We start from the raw sequence: 15,341 nt of genomic DNA on the forward strand, positions 1-15,341 counted from the left end.
GATGTAGAATGATCTTTTTCCCTCGTACATACTCCTTTTTTTTTGTTAGATGCATTCTGATCGCCACTACATTATTTCATTGTGATTGGCACTACAATAATTGGTATATTCACTTTATTAAAAAAGAAAAAAAAAAGAGTGGCACTATCATTTATCATTCGAAATGGAGGGCACAAAAGCGATGTCGATCCTTGCTGGCATCAATCAAAGAGTAGATAGTAGGGTAGGTCGGACGACGCTTTGTTTTCCACAATTCTTCATCATTTACAGGCTGGCACAAACGCCAAAATGCTTCAGCTACCCTCAGCAACGTGCTAATGTTCTTCAAATTGACGAAGGATGCTAATTCTTCCAATTAGCGTGGAAACGCGAGCCGGCCAATTTCCTGCATAACATACATTCCATCATGACGTAGGCGTGACAAGTAAAAAGTGATATTAAACCCGTTAATTTGAAAAGTCAAAGCAGCCTGTAGTTTGTTCATATCAATAGTATCCTTGGCTAACGTTGCTAAACGCAGGAGATCGTGACATAAAGCATGGTTATCGGTGGTGTGGCTCGCCAACTTGACTTCGCCATATCCACGGCTTGGCCCAAAATCAAGTTGACATATCTCGGAAATAGTGGCATCAGGGCGTATTTCCCCACTTTCGTCACTTGTGACATTTGACCATCGCTACAAGACGTTTTTGTTTGGATCGGAAAACAAGGCAGACAAAATGGGATCATAATACATGGTGAAGAGTTCACATTCGCCAAATGATTTCCTAGTCTTGATGGGCTTCAGAGGCAGTTTGCGCATTCTATTAAAAAATTGCTAAGTTCTTAAAAAATTTCAAGGCGTTTTTTGTCACTATCGTACTCTCCGTAATGGCTTACCCAGCTTTAATGCCCAACACCAAAGATCGTTCAAAGGGGTTTAGGCTCTTACTGAGCATCAAAAGATCAATATCCGCATCGTCCTTTGAAAGTCTATTTGACTCCACATTGTTGATTATTCGGCATAGTTTCATACATGTATCATCATTCATATCCTGGTTGAAATCCACAGATTCAGTCAACAGTTCCAAGATCGGAAAGAACATCTTCAGTAAAAATATTGATGAGCAGTGTGCTGTATTGGTCAGGGCATAAAAGAAAGATGTTCGACAAGGCCAAAAGCTCGTGCATGGATGATTCGATGAAGAACAACCGGTCTGTCGATATTCGTTGAACGGCTTTCTTGAATTTTGTGAATAACTCTGCCACATCCACGCCCTTAAAAATCCATGGAATTAATTGGGCCGGGGTTTCAACGTCTTCTAATATGGTGGCAGTAGCCGCGACAGTTTCTGTAGCACTAGTATCCACTGTGGACTCGACCTTGGTTGTTTTCGTGGTATCGTTTGCTGCGGAAAAGGAGGAAAGTGCTCTCGTTGCTCGTTCAGCGGCGTCATGGACGTATTCCGTGCATTTGACATCAACGTCTAGCTGGGTCAGTTTTCGCGTCCTTTCCATCCAATACAACTTAAATTTTTCGGATTTCTTCGAAAGATCCAATTCTGATTGCAAACGTTTTTGATCCACTGCAAGATGGCGGCTGTTGATAATTGAAGTGTATCGACTAACTGTATATTGTTTGTCTAATAAGCCGAAATTTTCCGTGAAAGATTTCAGTGTAATAGTATCCTTGTTATTGATACACCACTGAATATCAGCAGCCAGAACACGCTGCTTTTTTCTTGACGGAGCTTTTGTAGAGGAATAGTTTGCAGTTCGTCTCATTTGACCAAGTATTAGCAAAGAAAGGGGCAAGTCAATAAAAATTTTCTGCAGTGCAAGCATCTTTTTTCTGATGAGAATGATATCGCCATTTCGTTGTCAGTTGATGGCTTTGCTCCACACAAGGTTCCTGGTTCGGTGACCATTTTACATGCCACCGTGCTCAACCTTCCTCCAATGGTCCGTTACGAGTGCAAGCGAATGATCCAGATCGCAATGATCCCTTCCGCAACTGTACCTGCCGACTTCTGGTCATTTCTTGAGCCGACCATCAAATCGCTCGAGATACTGCAAGCAGACGGAATGGTGATAAAAAAACCAACGAAAACAATGAGAGCAAAAGTCCATGTTCTCATGGCAACTGGTGACATTCCAGCATTGGCAAAGCTGGCATGCCATGCTGGCCATACAAGCAAAAATGGCTGTCGTATCTGCAACGTTGTTGGACAAACTCCAGGTCATGGCCAATATTTCAGAACCTTGCCAGGCACCACCATCCGCACCGTAGAGAGCTTCAGAAGCTTCAACCCGGATAGTGTGCTGTGCAAGGGCCTCAAAGGACAATCTCCATTCGCTTCATTGACGTCATTCACAGGCCCATTTTTCTTTGCCCTCGATGAGATGCATGGTCTTTGTCACGGAATCGGCAAGCAGGTCTGGGGGCTTGTTTGCGGGAAGTATGGATCTAAGCACCCCCTTTTCCTCTCTGCTGGAGCACAGAAGGAGATAGGCGCGGCAATGGAAGGAACAAGAGGATCGATCCCAACATCTTTCCATGGTGCTTGGAGGGACGTGGCAAGACACGCAGGATATTTCCGGGCTGTGGACTGGGCCGATTTCCTTCTGTTTGTGGTTCCCACTCTGGTGGCGGAGCGTGTCCACGATCAAGATGCACGGAAGGCATTGCTTGGCCTTGTGCAAGCATGCACTCTACTCATGAGTTGGGAGTTATCAGTAGAGGAACAAACCTCTATAAAAAGGTATGTTTAGTGTTATTCAGAGTTTTATTTTTGGAACTTATTCTGATCTTTCTCTTAGAAACCTCATTAAGCGGAATTCGTGCCTGGAAGGTCATTTCCAAAATGGTAAAGTTGGAATAGAGATATTCACTATCAACCAACACCTATTGCAGAATTACCCGGCGATGATGGGTGCATTTGGCACTCCCAGAGCGTACAGCGCCAGGTCGCTAGAGAGGGCCATTGGAGAATATTCTCGGTCGATAAAAAGCAATTCTGCTATTGGTGCAAACGCCGGGAACATCATGCTGAGACTTGCCCGTACAAGACGTGTGGATGTAAACGGAGCCTCGGTAGTTAAGGCGAGGACAACAGCAAGAATATTGCAATACGATGACAAGTCTGCTGGTTGGCCGATGACTGAGGAAGGTGAGCATGTTGGCGTTGACTCAGACATTGAGTTCTGGGGGCCTTTGGGATGTAGAACGATTCATGACAGCATTGAAGAAATTTCTTGTCTCCCAGTTCTTCTTGCGAAGTTCTATGAATCAAAGGGAGTGGAATGCAGCACGATTGATCCAGCCTTGACAACAAGCCGCAAGGCTTTTGTCAATGGCTGTGTGATAGACTCTGCGTTCGCCCACAAAGTACAAAGAGAGGCCCACCACGTTCGCCTTCAGTTGCAGGTAAACAAGGCAACAAACGCAAGACCAGGATCGTCTCCTGCTCTAAAAGACTTCTTTGTCAAAGTTGTTCTTTTCTTTGAGCATGTCAATGAGGGAAAAAGATGGCCACTTGCTTTGGTGTTGGTGTATAGCACGATGCTGTACAATGGTGTGCCGGTGGCGCGAAATGGGCAAATGAAGCCAAAGGTAGTTCACCTGGCGGATGTCAAGGAATTGGTTGGGCTGGTGGTGTCGGGCGCGACAGTAAATACAACAACAGCAACGACGACAGCATACATAGTGTGGCCAGAACTCAACCGTGGCCCTAAGTTGTCACTTGGTTCTTTTGCTGATACTAGAGACCTTCATGCATTTTGGAAAAGTGCAAATTATTGCTTTATAAGGGAAACTTTTAAAATTTTCCAAATCTAAAAATAAAACAAGTGTAACATGACAGACAAAAATTGGAAAAGTTCCTCTTACCCTGTTAATAGGGACCTTGGTGAGACGATAAGAGACATTTAGGCGCCGAGTTACCAAATATGAATTTCTATCAAACATTTTTTGTCGGAATATCATGTCTCATACATAGTATACATTTGGTAATCGTTGCCTGTCGGAAAAGGAGTAGTACTAAGCTCACGAATGCTGCTTCATATAATCAAGCTAATGAGAGATTCGTTAACTTTTATTAAATAATAGTCATTTTTTTCTTGGTATTATGTTAGAACAAAAATATTAATACTAGCTTTATTAAAAAAATAATGAAAAAAAATAAGTAGAGAAAAGTATACTGAAGGATGCTTATATTCTTACATGCATACGTTAAAATTACAACTATTAATATTTTCAAGCTTAATGTATTCGTGCATTTAGCAACAAAGAAATAATACAATATGATTGGTCTATTATGTTTTACAATGTTTGAAAAATTTCTTTCAAGTTTGACAAACTTTTGAGAAAATTTATCAAACATTCGCGTTTTTCACACCCAAATTTCCTTATACGGATGATTTAAACTCCTACAAATGTTTTAAAAGGTTTCACCAAGGTCTCTAATATTTGAAAAATTTGAGGTGAACTTTTCCAAATTTTTTGGTCAATAATTTTCTATATTTGTCTTCTACTAAACTGCCTTTACAAATCACTTTAAAAAAGGAGGAAAATATTTAATTTCTTTCCTTGTAATTTTAGTGATAATTATATGTCCGGTAATATACATAGAAAGTCTCATCTGATCAAAGTGACTCCACTTTAAAAAGTAATTTAGTGTAGTACCCGACAATTTGAAAAATTGTTGAAAAATTTGAATGCATGAAGGTCTCTATTGTCAATCTTTTCTCTAATATTATATGATACATACACTCTTTCCGGAAATTATTGGTGCAAAAATAAAAACAAACTTGGTGCAAAAATAAAAATAAATTTGGTGCAAAAATAAAAAATTATTTAGTGCAAAAACAAAGATAAAATTTGGTGCAATTTTTTTTACCATTTCTCTGCTTAATTCATCTTTTTGGTGCATTTGGTGCATTCCATTTTTGCACCAAATAATTTTGTATTTTTGCACCAAATTGATTTTTATTTTTGCACCAATAATTTCCGGAAAAAGTGTACACCAACGTCTGTGTGTTGGCTAATATAAAATATAGAAATACAACGCATATTAAATGGCCCGGTCCGAACAGTTCCGGATAATCTTCACAAATATATATCACACCCAAAGACTTTTGACCTGTTTATGGTAATTTTTTTGGCCAAATTTTGAGTTAAGGGTGCTTATTGGCTGTAATAAGGTTCAAGCTCAAAAATAAAAAAATACGTAGAAGTTTTGAGTTTCAGACAGTTACTCAAACGAAAATATCTATTTCAATTGGCTGATTACTTGTAAATAAATAAATAAAAATAAGAAAAGCAGAAGAAAAAAAGGGTCTTAGACTATTTTGGGTAGATTTTGCGCAAAAATATTTTATATGCTACTGAGCAAAAGAGAATAAACCCTTTTGCGACAGAAAAAAAATAAAAAAAGAAGTTTTGTGACAGAGAAAAAGAAAAAAATATATTTTGCGACAGAGCAAATGCAAAAAAAGAAAAATGAGAGATTTTATTGGCTTAGGATATTCAGAATTGACCAAAGACTTTCGTACTTGCGAAGGCCAGCAGCCAAGGTATTCATGGTGATAAGACTTTTCTTGGAATAAGCTTTCTAGTTTCTTATTTTATGGTTTTTTTCCCTCTCATCTGTTTGTAATATCAATTTCTTAGTACTTTGCACCGTATCAGACCAATACCTACAAAAATATTTGTAAAGACCGTGATTATTCCCACTCATTGTAAAATTTGTTGTATTGTAGAAAAAAATACTAAGTTAATAAAAACCAAGAAAAAAACTTTGTCCCCAAAAAAAATCCCAACCGACGTCACGCACTTGACATTTTAACTGAAGGATTAGTATATTTCTTTTATTTCTTTTTTCTTTCTTTTCATTTTTAGTTCAAGTAAGTACTAATAAATATAATATGTATCTACTTTTTTATTAGAAGCCCTTTTACTTTGAAACAAGGTATTGTTCTTAACAGAGTACATTTATAGGTTTATAAAGCCTTTACTAATACTTTTGTTTTCTAGATTACGGTCATTTTGAGTAGCTCCATTGTGTTCTTTAGCGAAGGTAAATATCTTTATCTTAATAGCTTGAGTTTGTTTTTCTATTATTAACTTTGTGCTTCTTTTTGCTTTAGGTAAGTCATAGTGGAATCTATTCTTTATTGCTTTCAAGAGGTAAGATTTCAATGTTTGAACATGTCCCATTTTATTATTAATATTAATTTTTGTCTTCATTTCTATAGTTTTTATATTCTCCATCTGTTACTGTTTCTTTACTGCCTCCGTTCCCATCGTAGTAAACAGTCGTTACTACTACAATTTTTGGGCTATTACATAGTTTTTTCTTATATTGTTTACATTATTATTTAGTATTGCAAGGGTATTTTTGCTCTAATTTTTAGTTCTGCACTTTTTTGCGCTTTTTTGTTTCTCAATTTATTTCTCAAATAAAAATTTCAAACCTTTTCAGACCAGATTTTACGTAATACAGATTTTACAAATGAGGAACATTTTTTGGCCATTTCACAAAATGGGGGGAGGGGGTTGGGGGGTCCTCACGACTGCTGTGTATTCTATATAAGGAAGGTTTGTTGGCCAACTTGACTACTGTTTATAGAATAGTGCGTTATTCCAAAAACAATCTTAAGGTTTACAAAAAAAATCTTTGGGTGTGATATATATATTAACCAATAGACTAAAAGTCCAGTGCACATAACTTTTAAAGATATAAAATAAAATAAAGCTATTCTATACAAGTAGTAGACAAATCTATAATCACAAGCTCAACAACACCAAAAAAAAAAAAAAAAGGTTTACATAGTCAGCCAATTATAGTGTAATATCTATTTATAGATCGGCTAAATATACGGTTTTCTTAGATACACGTATTCTATTGGATATAGAATGTACAGAAAAGGAAATTATCTTATCGGAGTCTACTTTACTGTACGAGTGTCTTTAGATTATATCTTTGGCTCTCTCTCTTTATAAATATTATTATATTATTAATTCAAGGGTGTTTCTTTAGTGACTTATTTTACTTGTTAAAAGTTCTGTCACTTTTTACAGCAAACAGTAAGAAAGAAAGAAAGAAAGAAAGAAAGAAAGAAAGAAAAAAAAAAGTGAAAATTTAAATTTTTGAAAAATAAAGAAATATAGTGTCAAGTTAATATGGTATTTGATGAGATGGAATACTAAGAGAGAAAGAGGGATTCCTATCTATTAGACGTACAAGAGATAACAGAACTGAGACACACATACACACGTATATTGTCTAAATAGATATATAGATAGAGAGAGTGATTTGAGTGAGGATGAGTTTGGAATTGAATGTTAAATCGATATTTTATACCACTGCGTTTCTATCTATATACTTTCTTTTAATCTAGGGTCCCCAGAACTTACCCCACCTCGTATGATAATCAAGAAACAAGAAGAAGAAAAGACTGTTTTTTTTTTTTTCTTTTTTTTCTTTATTATTATCAACTGTTGATGGTGATAGCTTCCTAGAGTGTAATAGAGGCGACTATAATGAATATAAATATGTATATATACAGTATATTTACAATATGTACTATTTTCATTTTATAATAGAAAATTAATAATGTTTTCAAATCGGATCCTAAAGATCAATATCCTTTGTCTTTTTGAGTGGGAGTGTGTTTTGGAAAGGCAGTCTGCTTGGAAAAAAAAAATCAAAAAGATAAAATCAACCGGCCTATATACAGCTTTTGTACACCCAAATATATATATATATACATATATATTTGTATTATAAATAAAGAAAAAGCCATTCTTCCCCCGCGTATGTGCAATCGATCAAATTTCCTAATATGTTTATATTATCATTATCCTCAAGAGTTGAACATTGCAACTGTCACTAATACACCGCCTTATATTCACATTGATTCTCTTTATTCATTTACCTTTTCCGTACGGACAGCTACTAGTTTTTGGCATAAATCGGCTATATGGACATGCAATTGATCTCAATGTGAAAGTGTACCCTTGAAATCACCAAATCCATGAAGAGATAATGATATTCTTTTTTTTTTTTTTTTTTTAAGATTCTTGGAAATCTTCTTTAAGGATTGTCTATCAATAATAAGTCTTTATTTGGTTCTTATCTTTTCTATTTCTTCCTTTCACACACATATAGATATTTTTGTATTTTTGTATGTGTGTGTGTGTATGTGCTTGTATACCTTTTTACTGTCTGGTTCTCGGACTATAAAATATATATATATATAAAAAAAAAAAAAGAAGAAAGCAAAACTACTGGTTCAATGACATTTAAATAAAAAAAGGACTTTTTTTTTTTGTTATTTTTTTTTTTTTTGGTTGGAAACTAGAAACAAGATCAACAATTTTTTTTTCGGATTTTCTTCTTTTTCTTTTTCTTTTTTCACTGTACAGTTTGAATTCCTTAATTTTATTATTTTAATAAGAACAAGAAAAAATATGGACAAGCAGACTTATTTGCCTTCTGTAGAGAATGACAAGATCAATACTACCGGACACCTGCAAGACAGTGGTCTTGGAACTGCTCCTGGACCCTTCTGGAAAACATATTTTCCGAGATACACAGTAAAGACGTCAGGTAAAATAAAATAAAGTTAAACAATTGTTGTTTATATTGTATGTATATTAAACCCCTTGATTTCTTCTATTATATCTATTTCTTGTATAGGCCCTGTATTTATTGAAGAACGTCCTACTGTATTTCATTGTCTATTGATGGGTGTTCAGCACGTCTTGGCAATGTTTGGTTCTACAGTTATTGGTAAATATTTTCTATTATTATTATTATTATTATTTTCATAGACTAAATCATAAATTCAATTCAATTTAATTTAATTTTTTTTTAGCACCAATGTTGATGGGCTTGGATACCAACAGTAAGTAACCATAGAAACCAAAAAATAAAATAAAATAGTAAAGGAATAGATTACTAACTCTTAATTACTTTCACTTATAGCTGCCCTATTCTTCTCCGGAATCGGAACCCTGATTTTCTTTTGCATCACAGGTGGAAGAGGCAAGTAATCTTTTCTCTTTAACTTATCAACTCAATATTTCATTTCATTTCATTGGATTTAATTCTTATACATCGCCCCCCCCCCCCCCCAAAAGGNNGGNTTTTTTTTTTTTGCTTTTTATCAACCAATTAGTTCCTTCTTACCTTGGTTCCTCTTTCGGTTTCATTGGCGTCGTTGCATCATCTACCGGATATACCTACACTCCAACTGCCGGCCCCAATCCCCACATCGATGTTGCTGCAGGTGGAATCCTAATTTGCGGTCTTGTTCTTGCTGCCATTGGTGTCATTGTTCTTATTGCAGGCCATCAATGGATTGAAGTCATCATGCCTCCTGGTATGTAAAGAAAAAAAATTAAAGTTATTCACACACTCACACACGATAATTTTTTTTCTTTTAAAAAAATAATAATGTTACAGTTGTCACCGGAACTGTCGTATTGACTATTGGTGTTCACTTGTCCACCTCTGCTTTCACAAGCGCAACCCAGACCTCTTTTGACGGCTGGATGGCCTTTACAACAATCATGATCATCTCATTGACAAGCGTTTACGCCCCTGGTGCATTCAGACGTCTCCCTATTTTGGTGGGCATGGTTATTGGCTACCTGATTCACTTTGCCTGCAGTCGCACCGGTGCCGCCCCCGAAATCGACTACACCCAAGTCTACAACGCAAAGTGGTTCGCAGCCCCTACATTCGTAAAGCCTGTATTCGAAGCCAAGGCCATCTCAACCATCGTACCTGTCTGTGTGGTCTTGCTGGCCGAAAACCTGGGCCACATCAAGGCTGTCGGTGCCATGGCCGAAACCTCGCTTGACAAATACTTTGGACGTGCTATTCTCGGTGACGCCATCTCGACCATCGTGTCTTCGGCCGGCGGTGGACCCGGTACCACAACCTATTCTGAGAACATTGGTGTCATGGCTGTCACAAAGGTCTTCTCGACTCTCATTTTCCTTATTGCTGCCCTCATTGCTGTCCTGTTGGGTTTCATTCAAAAGTTTGGTGCTGCAATCAACACGATCCCGAGCGGTGTGTTCGGCGGTCTGTCGATCATTCTGTTTGGCTTGATTACTGTGTCTGGAGCAAGAATTTGGGTCGAGAACGGCGTTGATTTCAAGGACTCGCGAAACATGCTTGTGGCCGGTATTCCGGTTGTCATCGGTGCCTCGATGCAGACGACTCTGAAGTGGGGTAACTTCCAGCTCGATGGCATTGGATTGCCCACCTTCTGCTGTATCCTTCTCTACCAGATCCTCCGTGGTACAGACAACCTCAAGGCTCTCTACCAAAAAGTCAAGGACCGCAAGAACCGTCGCAAACAGCAAGACAGTGTTTCTGAACTTGAAGAAAAGCAGATCGAGTAAAGAAAAAATATAATCCTAAAACAAACAGCACACATAAACACAAACATGCAAGCACTACACACACACATACACTCCAATTACAAACACGCACACATACGCGCGCGCGTACACACCAAAAGAAGAACCAGAAGAGGACAAATATAGAGGATAGTAAAGCACAAAAAATTACCCTACCTTTTCTTATATTATTATTAATATTAATATTTATTCATTCAATTGACGATTTGTATCTACATTTTTGTGTGCTATGTTTATGTTTATGTAATTTGTATGTATATGTAGGTTTTGCTGCAAAAAAGTAAAATTGACTTTACCCCCCCTCCCCTTCAAACAACATTTGCATTTTATCATTTTCTTTATTTCATTTGGTCAATAAAAATAAAAAATATTATTATTATTATTATTATTATATTTTACTACAAAATGTCCACTAATGTATCCAATTATGTTTGGCTTTGTAAATTTGTAAATGATTTGTACAAATCAAGGTTTTTTTTTGTTTTATATTAATATTTTGACATGGAATAAAAATAGACTGACAGAGTTGGATAAACTAATCAGTACAGAGGGCATTTCTCTCTATAGTTTATGATTCATTATTCCAAAAAATAGTAATAGACTATAAATACAACAAAGAAGGATAAAGGGAGTGTCAAGCTAGTGATCTTGTTATTTTTATGAGGAGATATCCACAGCCTAATATGTCTATTTTGAAGTTATTGCTACAGACTAAAAAAGGGAGAGTGGATTGGAGAAAATTCAAAAAAAGTCCGTGCTTGACCCTTGATTTATTTATTTTTATTTACTAACTTTCTTTAATGATGCCCAGACTCTTTTACAGGACCTTGACAACCAAATAACAACAGCAACAACAACAGCAAAAATATTGACAAAAAATAACACTACTTTGTCATTCCATCCCCCCCCCTCTTTCTTCTCCCATTTCCCCTTATTTCCTTGTTATTTATTTCTACATTCAATATATAATATACATATGATTTTATATTTTAGATTCTAGAGTCATGGACTTGAACTTGTAGAATTGATTATAATTATCTATAAAAAGAAGTAAAAATAAGCTATGGTATCCATAGTGAATTTGAATATTCATTTTATTATTTAATTATTTGTCATATGTTATTATTATTATTATTTCTTACTCTGTCATATTTACGCCTTAATTTTAATCATAAATATAGATATAAATATAAAAATGTAGTATAAAGAGGAGCATTAAAACAAGAAATAAATAACTAATATGTAAAAAGGGGAGAAATGGAAGGGGGATCATAGATGTTAACTGTAGTTGTGAGTCTATTTGTTTTTTTTTCTTTACTCTTAAAAATAATAATAATAATAATATTTATTGCGCAAAATAGTGTGCTTTGCAGATCTTATTTTCCTGAGAATAGATATAGATTTAAGTATCATGATAGAAAATTGGCCATTTCTTAACTACCATTAACAAAAACATAAATACAAGACAAAGGCAAGATATATGTAATATTTTTCTTTCTTTCAAAAGTCATCCGATAATTATAATGGTCAATAAAAGCGGGAGAATTGTGCAGAATATACTATACTATGCTATGATATAGTGTTAGTAATAATTTAATTACCAAAGTAGTATTGAGAATGTTAAAATGTCAACGTTTTATTTATTTATTTATTTATTTATTTATTTATATATGTTTGTTTTGAAATCATAAAAGAAATACATACAAGATCGTCCATTATAATATATCTATATATTTATATATTTATATTATCGAGAGAAAGAAAGAAAGAAAATGAAAAATGAAATAAAGAAATATCAGCTTGATCACCGGCCTGTAGAAAATAATAATAATAACAAAGAAAAGAAAAGAAACAAAGATATAGGAATAAAAACAAAAGGAAAAAGGAAAAACATATAGACAGTGTACAGCCAAAAATAACATGTGTTTTTTTTGAATTTTTTTTTAGTTGCTGTGTATATATATATACGGAGAGAGAGAGAGAGAGAGAGCGCGAGGAAGAGGACCATATAGTGTGTTGAAGCAGAGTGTCATTGAATTGAACCAAGTCGAATTGAATTGAATTGGAGCAGAGTTGAGTCAAAGTGAATTGAATCTAATCGCATTAAATTGAATTGAATTGAATCGAGTCGAGTCGAATTGAACTATAGAGAAATTTGTTGAAGGATTGGCATGATATCGAAATCAATTTGTTTTTGGTTTGTGCTTTACTTGAGCAGTGGACAGCTTCGTCTTTTGTGACCATATTTGCCACACCAGACACTACACAGTAAAACAAAACAAAAAGAAGAGAAGGATCGTTAATTCATTTGCCTTGTTCTTTATATATATATACACATTATAGAAATGCCATGAAGTATACGATGATTTACAAATGTATCTTGCATGCTTCTAATAGTATCAAGTATTTACCACTGGCCACCATCCAAGTTCAATGGCTTGATTTCCAAAGACACGGTTGTATCTGGTTTCTGAGGAGGAATGAGAGTAAGAGGTGGTAACATTTACAAAACCGAAAAAATTAAATTAGATTAAGTATCCAAAATACGCGTCAATTTTTTTTTTCTTTCTCTTTCTCTTTTGGTTTGGGTTGGGTTGGGTTGGGTTCTTAAAATATATATATGCTTTACACAAATTTCAAAAGGGATAGTCTGAGCAAGAAAAATCTTAAGTCTATGTATCTATTATGGATTTATAATAGTCGAAAGGGATCAACAAAAAAAAGGGGAATTGAAGAGACAGAAAAGAATATAGAGTAAGGAAGAAATAAAGAAAGAAAGAGAAAGAGAGAAAGAGAAAGAAGGGGCATGTCTTTATTTCTTCTTTGTCATGGTAAGATAATGTACTTCCTTGAACCAAATATGTTGAAATATAATGTATACATAGATACATACAAAGAGAGTAACAAGAAACCATGGGAATCAATCATCCTTTCGTATCATTTTGTTGTATCATAGTAACAAATTTTATATATCTATATCTATATTTATATTTATACACACATGTATATACATATTCCCAAATACATTTTATACTTCTTTGTACAAATATACAGTACAGTACAGTACAGTACAGTACCACGTAACATAATATACTATACAAAAAATACATAAATAAAATAGACACGCTCCTTCTTGCACTGATATTACAAGTACCATGACATTAGGTCTTTAAACCTTCAGTATAATCAAATACTAAAAAAAAATAAAAAAAATAAAGGAAAGTGTCATTTAAGCACCTCATCCTTCACCCCCAAACCCCTTTATATTTAACATTTACCTTTATACTATCCCTCTCTTTTCTCCCTTTCCCTCCCCCTTGAAAGGTCTGGCCCTTCTTAACAAATGGCGCAAGTGAATAGATACGTATAATTATGTATTATAATTATGATTGTAATTATAAAATTAAAATGCCAAAAAAAAAGTGGGGTTAGAGTTGAAGTTTTCTTATTTTCTTATTTTCTTTCTTCTTTTTGACATGTTCACGTAGCAACAAAATAAAAAGGTAAAAAAAAACAAAAAAACTTTATTTCAAATCAGTATAATAGAATTGAATGTTTATATATAAATTGTATACTATATATATACACATATATAAATAAAATAAAATAAAATAAAATAGAATAGAATAGAATAAAAAAATAAATAAAATTGATATATATTTATATATGTATATGTATATGTATATGTATATGTATATGTATATATAAATGAGTGAGCGAGAGTATGAGTGTGAGTGTGAGTGAAAGTCAAAGTCAAAGTGTGTGAGAGTGTGAGAAATAGAATGAGAAATAGAGTGAGCAAGTGAAGCAAGGTAAAGTGAATGAATGCAGAAATGATATACATGTATATATTATATTATATTATATTATACATTATATATTATATATTATAAATTTATATATTATAAATTTATAAATTTATTAAATTTATCAAGTGTACCCAGAAGATGCTTCATAAGGTCTGTGGTGCATACTAGGTGAAACTAGATCATGTCGACGATGTTTTGGGTAAGGAATTGGAATAACTGGCTCCTCATCTCGAGAGCGTTTATGGTGATGATGTGCTTGCGAATGGGTATTTGTACGTTGAGGGGGTGGAAACGCAAGCGCTTTTCCTGCCAGAAAAGAGGTCAGAAAATGAAGCTGATGGATCTGGGCATTTTCATCCTCTGCATGGTCTGTGCTCGAAACACGAAATTGCACGAGCCTCTCAAAGGGGGGGTCGTCCAGTTCCAGGGATGACAGCAGTGGAGTGAGATTGCGCCATGATTGCTGGCCAAGGTATCCCGTAGCCGCCAGTGCCGAACAATACTCCTCACTGTCGGCCGCATACTGCCTGAATGTGATCGGGATCCGATTGTCCTGCTGAAGCATTGCCAGATTTCCCGCAAAGATGGACAAATGGTAGATGAGGTCCGAAAGGCAAACCCCTGAAGTTACGAGGTCAATGTAGGCTATCGAGTGTGCAAACTGATCAAAGATCCGAAGATAACCCGACCAGGACAGCGGAAGACGCACCAGACGCAGGGCTTGGATGCCATAGAAACGTGTGATCCGGGGCACAAGACGGGCAACAAAGCGGTCGGTGATGGAGGGGTCGCCTTCCGGGAAGAGATGATCGGTTGTCCACACACTGGTGTTGTTGTACACCAGGTTCTGGAGTCGCTTATTTACACGGCTCAGTTGAATAACGTCGTGAAGGCATAGGTGAGAGGCTGTGAGAACAAGTTGTTTGTCGTTAAGGTCCAAGAAGAACATTCTTATTTTTTAATCTTATTATTTGCTTGCTGTTGTTATGGATTTTATGGCTGTTGTGTTTGTTGTGGCCGTCTTATGAATGCTAGTAGTAGCAGCAAATAGTAGTAGTAGTAGTATTATTATTATTTTTTGGCTGTTTTTCTTTGGCCTATTTTATTTTTGGGTC

General features: G+C 35.3%; 5 protein-coding genes across 5 annotated transcripts; 3 read left to right on the forward strand and 2 right to left on the reverse strand.

The window, feature by feature from the left end:
- Window positions 1–96: 96 nt before the first annotated feature.
- On the reverse strand, window positions 97–1,824 carry PHYBLDRAFT_77419 (hypothetical protein; the record flags this gene model as incomplete). The annotated part of the gene is made up of 3 exons (XM_018443254.1): window positions 97–314; window positions 399–676; window positions 1,063–1,824. The coding sequence occupies 3 exons, from the start codon at window positions 1,822–1,824 to the stop codon at window positions 155–157; spliced, it is 1,200 nt and encodes a 399-aa protein (XP_018286642.1). The 3' UTR covers window positions 97–154.
- A 114-nt stretch (window positions 1,825–1,938) lies between these two features.
- Window positions 1,939–3,817, forward strand: PHYBLDRAFT_150202 (hypothetical protein; the record flags this gene model as incomplete). The annotated part of the gene is made up of 2 exons (XM_018432433.1): window positions 1,939–2,741; window positions 2,800–3,817. The coding sequence occupies 2 exons, from the start codon at window positions 1,939–1,941 to the stop codon at window positions 3,815–3,817; spliced, it is 1,821 nt and encodes a 606-aa protein (XP_018286643.1).
- Window positions 3,818–8,429: 4,612 nt separating this feature from the next.
- PHYBLDRAFT_183117 (hypothetical protein) lies at window positions 8,430–10,399 on the forward strand (the record flags this gene model as incomplete). Its single annotated transcript, XM_018438719.1, has 6 exons — window positions 8,430–8,591; window positions 8,682–8,774; window positions 8,860–8,889; window positions 8,970–9,029; window positions 9,163–9,366; window positions 9,450–10,399. Exons 1-6 carry the CDS (start codon window positions 8,453–8,455, stop codon window positions 10,397–10,399), a joined length of 1,476 nt encoding a protein of 491 aa, XP_018286644.1. The 5' UTR covers window positions 8,430–8,452.
- A 2,368-nt stretch (window positions 10,400–12,767) lies between these two features.
- On the forward strand, window positions 12,768–13,590 carry PHYBLDRAFT_173026 (hypothetical protein; the record flags this gene model as incomplete). Its single annotated transcript, XM_018436927.1, has 3 exons — window positions 12,768–12,913; window positions 13,061–13,171; window positions 13,539–13,590. The coding sequence occupies 3 exons, from the start codon at window positions 12,768–12,770 to the stop codon at window positions 13,588–13,590; spliced, it is 309 nt and encodes a 102-aa protein (XP_018286645.1).
- Window positions 13,591–14,059: 469 nt separating this feature from the next.
- Window positions 14,060–15,337, reverse strand: PHYBLDRAFT_77417 (hypothetical protein). The gene has a single exon (XM_018443253.1). The coding sequence runs from the start codon at window positions 15,173–15,175 to the stop codon at window positions 14,348–14,350; it is 828 nt and encodes a 275-aa protein (XP_018286646.1). The 5' UTR covers window positions 15,176–15,337; the 3' UTR covers window positions 14,060–14,347.
- Between the last annotated feature and the right edge of the window lie 4 nt (window positions 15,338–15,341).

The sequence above is a fragment of the Phycomyces blakesleeanus genome, assembly GCF_001638985.1.
Source record: "Phycomyces blakesleeanus NRRL 1555(-) unplaced genomic scaffold PHYBLscaffold_24, whole genome shotgun sequence".
Lineage (NCBI taxonomy): Eukaryota > Fungi > Mucoromycota > Mucoromycetes > Mucorales > Phycomycetaceae > Phycomyces > Phycomyces blakesleeanus.